The 6315-nt window shown below is 36.5% G+C and overlaps 2 protein-coding genes across 2 annotated transcripts in view; both read left to right on the top strand.

The window, feature by feature from the left end:
• Window positions 1–2073, top strand: part of LOC110030655 (AT-hook motif nuclear-localized protein 10-like) — a 37990-nt gene extending 35917 nt beyond the window's left edge. Inside the window, exons 4-6 of the mRNA XM_020733481.1 lie at window positions 524–685; window positions 758–1010; window positions 1633–2073. Of these exons, the coding sequence (XP_020589140.1) occupies window positions 524–685; window positions 758–1010; window positions 1633–1649 (432 nt within the window). The 3' untranslated portion in view covers window positions 1650–2073. The remainder of the gene's footprint in view (window positions 1–523; window positions 686–757; window positions 1011–1632) is intronic.
• A 3503-nt stretch (window positions 2074–5576) lies between these two features.
• Window positions 5577–6082, top strand: LOC110030656 (uncharacterized protein At2g29880-like). The gene is made up of 2 exons (XM_020733482.1): window positions 5577–5702; window positions 5786–6082. Exons 1-2 carry the CDS (start codon window positions 5577–5579, stop codon window positions 6080–6082), a joined length of 423 nt encoding a protein of 140 aa, XP_020589141.1.
• The last annotated feature ends 233 nt before the right edge of the window (window positions 6083–6315 follow it).

The following is a 6315-nucleotide window of genomic DNA, read 5'->3' as shown; positions in this document are numbered from 1 at the left end:
CGTGTAGGTGCCGTATTAGGTGCTTATACTCATGAAGGTCTTTGAGGTTTTCTTTGAGGTGATCCGTGCACTATTTCGTTGGGCTCGATAGTTCTGTCTTGGAAGATGTTCCCTAGTTCTTATTGTTGTTCAGTACACTTACTTGGAGTATCCTTGGTAAGGTACGGGATTTCATGAATTCGTGTTGATATGGTCTTGGACCTCTGGTGGGCAATATCTCACCGTACTTTATCCTTTGATACCATAGGATTCCTCTGAGATTCTTGCTGACACGTTATGGGTGTACACCTTTCTAAACCATTATGAAAAAGTTTCAAAACGCGCCTTGCCTGCTTTGACTACCTGTGCTGCAAATCCCTGCACCATTTTTACCAGAAGAATTTTTATTGTTGTGATTTGGCAAGTTATGGTATTGTGATATTTTCCTAATGTAGGTTCCGGCATTGGCTAGTTATGTTCCAACAACTGCGTTGAAAATGTTAGCAATAGAAATTGTAAAAATGGCTTTCATATTTTCCTTTAGGGCATGTTTGATATCATTTCCCTTTCTGGTGCACTTACATATGCAAAAGATGGCGGTACAGTTTCAAGAACTGGAGGACTAGGTATATGCCTTTCTGGTGTGGATGGCCGTATTGTAGGTGGTGGTGTTGAGGGACCTTTAATTGCTGCTGGTCCTGTTCAGGTACTGCATTCACTTTATCCTGCCATATTAACCATATTATTCTACGAGAAATTGAATCCTGCCAATTAGCAGGTGATTGCAGGCTCCTTTTTGATAGATATTGACAGGAACTTCAGTGCCTCTAGAAAAGAAGATGATTGCACAAACAAACTATCAACTGAAGCAGCAGCCCGCGCGACATTTCCCTCTTTTGTTCACGTGGAATCGAACTTAGGGTCTCTTAGAAGGGTAACTTCATCTCGTGGAAGTGAAAATTATCAACGCATGGGTGAAAGTTATCACTTGTTTCCCTCACGGCCCCTGTTTCCCTCACCTGACTGGGACGGTATGTACTGTCTTGTTTGTTGCTCAATTGCATCATGCATCCTTGGTGTACTCCTGCAGGATAGGGGAGTTTTGGAAACTAATGTTATCATGCACGTTTGAATTAAGCCTGCCGGATGAAGCATAGCTAGTCAATAAAATAAATTGCATGACATCTTTAAAACACTTAGTTTAATGTTTGTAGCACTAGAAAATAGGAAGATTTACATGCATACCACTCAATTCCCATGTATTTGCATATCTAACACCTAAACTTTAATTTTAACATATATACCACCTTTCCTTAGCATGACCTATGCATGAAAAGGTATATTTCGCTTTTTTAAAATTTAAAAAGTTTTGTTTTATATTTTTTTTTTAATTTTTTTTTTTTATGTGATACGAAAGATTTGATTAGTATAATGATATAAAATAAAGTGTACATGTTAGAGATGTAAATAATCTGGAATTGGGTGGTATATATGTAAAAGCCCCTGGCAAATATCGATGCGGTCTGGATTTTACTGCTTTTCTTCAGCATTCCTATGTATTCATAAAAATAATTTGACTATAGAATCCTAGACTAAGCTTTCTAACCCGTATTATTTTTTGTAATCATTCTTTGCTCTATGCGACTTATGCAGGGCCAGCAAATCCGTAGAACTACCGGATTATGCCAATCTTTGGATGACGAAGATACTCAGGACTAGTGTTTGTTTGCTTTTTGTAGTCTTGCATCTTTTGAAATCCATTAGCTTGATTTTGCCTAATGAAGGCTAAATGTACATAGAAAGCCTCGTTTTGCCTTATCAAATTGTAGCCCGGTCTTTCTATGTAGCAATCTAATTGTGCAGGTGTTTTTATCCTTTTGTTGTGCTGAACTGCTAATTGCAGCTATTTAATAACAACACTTAATTTTGATGCTCTTCTTTGTGAGAGCAATATATTTTTTTGCATGCTGTAATTTTTGGGATCATACAGGAATAACCATGGATGGCAACTACATATTTGAGGCGACTTAAATGGATGGAATCATTTTTATTTGATTTGTTGAATGGAATTAATGACAAAAATAGCTCAACATAATGTTATGGATGTAAAATTAGATTTGGTGTGTTGCATTGAGTCCAAGGATAATTTGACTGCTTCAGTTTAAGGTAAAACAATCTCAAACTGGTTGAATTGATCAATTCAAAGCTGGACTGACCCAAGACCAAATGGAGTGAGATGGCTTAAAGGAGCTTGTATATTATCCGTGTAGCAAAGATGTCATTGCCACTAGCATTCAGTAAGCCATAATGACATCAAACTGTGCTTTTAGCCTGTTTGGTACTACGCCATGCTGGAGGATCCTTTTTTTCTCCTGCTGTTTTAGTCTTGCAGTTATTTTTTGTCAGATTTTTATCTCTAGACATTCTTTCTACTGAGAGGAGTTAATCCACATAATCATGTTGAAATTATGACACATTTTTAGTCAATTAATTAAAGAAATGGGGAATCTTGTACTTTGTTTCTATAGTTTATGTGGAGTAAACTTTGATTTGCATTACAAATTAGCTAGCAAGATCATTATTTCTTACATCAATTTAAGTATGTTTCATAAATCACTATCATCAATTATGGGTAACACCATAAAATTATTGTTAATCACTTGATGAACCTTGGCGGGGTTGTGTTATCACAATAGCCACATAATTGTATTAGTTGTGAACGATATTTAGAAATTTATTGTATGGTGCATGGCTTGCATGTACAATTCAATTGAGTGCAAAAGCGATATAAAGTGGTTGTTTTAAATGTTAACAATAAGAATATTTCAAAATTAGGGTAACATAAATGGTGAGTCAGATCAATTGTCTCTACGGTTGTGAAATTCTCTTAGGTGTTGAGAAATTGCTACTATCATGAATATGATTTTTCTCTCAAATAGGATTACATGTATGATCATGTAGTGCATGCGTGCCATTCTACTAGAGTCATGTGTGCACTCTTTGTGGGACCACGTATGTTTATGTTTGGTTAAATTTGTCATCATATCCTGAGTAACCATTTGCATTGCTTTGTCATACCTAGAGCTTGGAGAGTTTTGATTAACCATAACTTGCATTAATTAAAGAGGAGAGCATAACATGTCACGGGACTTGTGTGACATGCAACACCAAGGGAAAGGCTTAGAACCATAACTAGGGTTAAGGTATTTAAGCGGCTATTGAGGAGCAATAAATTTTTTGGAGAATTTTTTTAGAGCGAGTGCTATGAAGAAGCCAAACACCATGAATGACAAAATGTCAAGAATAATTTTCACTTTGGGCGAGTCTAAGGGCCCGTTTGGGGCAGCTTATAGGTGCGGCGGCGTTTTCAAAACACCTGTGTGTTTGTTTCGCGCGTTTGTACCGCGTATTTGAAAACCGTGTTTCTGATTTTATATTACACGTCGATCGCCCCTCTATCCCCGCGATCCACGTTTTCCATCCTAGGTTTTACCATGGTGCCCTCGGCCGAAGTCGCTCCTCTCCTCTTTCGTTCGTTCGGCGCTCCTCTCCGTCTCCTTGGCCGAAGTCGCTCCGCAGGTAAGGTATCCTCCCTCCTCCCTCCGGTCTCCTCCCTCCGCTCTTCTCGTCCTTCTCCTCTTTTGTTTCTCCCTTCGGTCCTCCCTCCACTGCTTACAGTTCTTCTGTGGAAACTATCAGTGAATATGCAAGGTTGATCGGTGAATATGGAGTAGATCCAGTAGTTTTCGGTGAATGTGGAGTTGAATATGGAGTTGAATGTGGGGGAAATGTAGATCTATGATTTCAACTTTGTAGATGTAGATCTGTTATTTTTAACTTTGTAGATGTGAATGTGGTGTTGAATATGGAGCTGAAATGTAGATGTAGATCTAGTGATGTAGATCTGTGATTTCAACTTTGTAGATGTGAATGTGGAGTTGAATATGGAGCTGAAACCTCATGGCTTGCTGTTTTTTTCCCTTGGGGAAACTGAAACCTTCCCAATTGGACAATTATGCCATATTTTGTTTAAAGAGTCAAGAAATTTGCATAGAATCATTGATTACCTTTTTTATAGGTCTTTGATGTGTAAATACATAATAATTGTGTGGTTTATATGCAAATGCTTATAAAAATTTCTCTTGTGTTTAGCGGGGGTCAATGGGTTTATTAGCAATTGAAGGTTTACAACTTCACATTTTTTGGTATTACAAATGCTATTTAAGTTGTATTTGGTCTTTAGGTCTTTTGGTCTTCCTATTAATTTTGATTCTTGTTCAATATCTTTTTTTTTTCATGTCATTATTTTGCTGTGTTGTGAAAGATAAAACTCGTAATTTTCTATTTGATTTTCCGACCTTCACCTTGTTTCTGTACATGTCTACAGTTCAATGGAAAAGTAGTTTCTTCTTTGAATGTTAAGCTTTATTGTTTCTTTAGCATATAATGCTTATTTGGTTATGTTTGGAAAATTGCAGTATTACAAGAATTGTCTACAACATTGAGCACTGTAATCCCTAAGAGATCTTCTCATTTACCAAAATTTCATTTAGTAATAATATATCCATACCTCAAATATTTAGATTTCATTGTTTTTGGCACATCCTATCGTATTTGTAGGTATTAAATGCCAATGGGTAGGATCTAAGCATGTTACACTGAAGGGAAATGAAGAGATACTGCTCATTATTGTGTTTTACGGATATATGCTGATAATTAAAATTTTTTTCATTCGTATGCACTAATTCAGACTAAAATTTACTGTGAATGAAATTTTCACAGTAAATTACTTTCTTTGGGTGTGTTATTACTGCGATTGAAATTTTCATGCATGCCATGGAATTCTTATACATTTACATATGTAACACGTAAACTTTCATTTGTTCATATATGCTAGCCCCTATATGATGAAGTTGTTGTTAAATCTATAAATGCATAGGAACTTAAATGTTGAGTATGTAAATCCTCTTTTTCCTTTAAATATGAACATTTGCACTACTTGGTCGGGGAATCATAAAGGCATCGAATTGTTGAGAAATGTTTGGACACCACTGTGTTATAAGCATGGACATCAAATTTTGGGTTGTTGAATCAGACCTTTGATCTTAAAACTCTCTTCTCATTTTTATGTGCTTTGGAGATGTCACTATTTAGGAGCTTTGAGTTGATTCTTGTCCTACTTTGTTCGGGACATAGGTTTATTGTGAGGGAGGATTATCAATCTTCAATACATGCAATACAGATGTATGAATTGCAGCTTATATGTTTAAATGACTCACTTCAAAAGAGGCATAGTAGAATAATTATTATGCTTTCCTTAAAAAAAAAATGTTATTGTACATACGATTTTTCTCTTGAGCACCTTTATATTTATGCTATCTTGTTTAACTCATAGTCAAAATGAGTAAATCTAAGGAATCTGGAACATCGGCAATGTGGGATAAAGAAACCACGTTGACTTTTTATGATCTTTGTCTGAGGGAAGTTGAGTCCGGTAAATAGACCACTTTTTTCAATAAAGAAGGTTGGCATAATATAACCGTTAAATTCAAAGAACTCACCAGGAGGGATTACGATCGGATGAAACTTAAGAATAAATGGGATCAATTAAAAAAGAATGGAAAATATGGAAAGAACTCAAAAGAGGATCAACAGGATTTGGTTGGGATCCAATTAAACAGACAATAGATGCACCTGAAGAATGGTGGGCTCAGAAGTTAGAGGTAAATACATACCTATATTTGTTTTTTGGATTGATTGCATCTTCCTGAAGATTTTTACTAATGATTTACATATTATATTCTAGGTGGTTCCAGAAGCAAAAAAGTTCAAACTTAGCAGCATTGATCCGGTATTAGAGGAAAAGTTGGATGGCATGTTCATAGGTGTTGTTGCCACCGAAACTCATGTTTTCACCCCAATTAGCCAGAACTTTGATGGTTTAACACATGACATGGCATCCGAGCACATAGCTCACTCCGGAGAAGGTCCCAGCCAAATCCATACAAAAGTTCAATCAACCGGTGGGACAAAGCGTCCCAGAGTAGTTAAAAAGAAAATTGGAGCCGCATTTGTCAAGAGGTTCCATAGAGACGATTCTTGAATACTGCAAACCGAAGACTGCATCACCACCAACACCAATAACAAACAACTACTCAATTCAGGAGTGCCTTAAAATTCTAAATACATATCCCGGTGTTAAGGAAGATGAACCCATGTATTTAAAATACGTGAAGTTGCTAGGGAATTCCACTCTCAGGCAATTCTTCGCAAATTTGGGCCCAGAATTCCGTCTTTCTTTCCTCCGCTCTTTTATGAATGACTGATGTTGGTTGA

Source organism: Phalaenopsis equestris, unplaced genomic scaffold, assembly GCF_001263595.1.
Source record: "Phalaenopsis equestris unplaced genomic scaffold, ASM126359v1 Scaffold000746, whole genome shotgun sequence".
NCBI lineage: Eukaryota > Viridiplantae > Streptophyta > Magnoliopsida > Asparagales > Orchidaceae > Phalaenopsis > Phalaenopsis equestris.
This window is presented reverse-complemented; position numbering and strand designations above follow the sequence as displayed.

Excerpts from the sequence above, each read along its gene's own strand:
- LOC110030656 (XM_020733482.1), top strand. The coding sequence starts at position 5,577 with ATGGGATCAATTAAAAAAGAATGGAAAATATGGAAAGAACTCAAAAGA. Across the intron at positions 5,703-5,785 it reads GGTGGGCTCAGAAGTTAGAG|GTGGTTCCAGAAGCAAAAAA; the intron begins GTAAATACATAC and ends ATTATATTCTAG.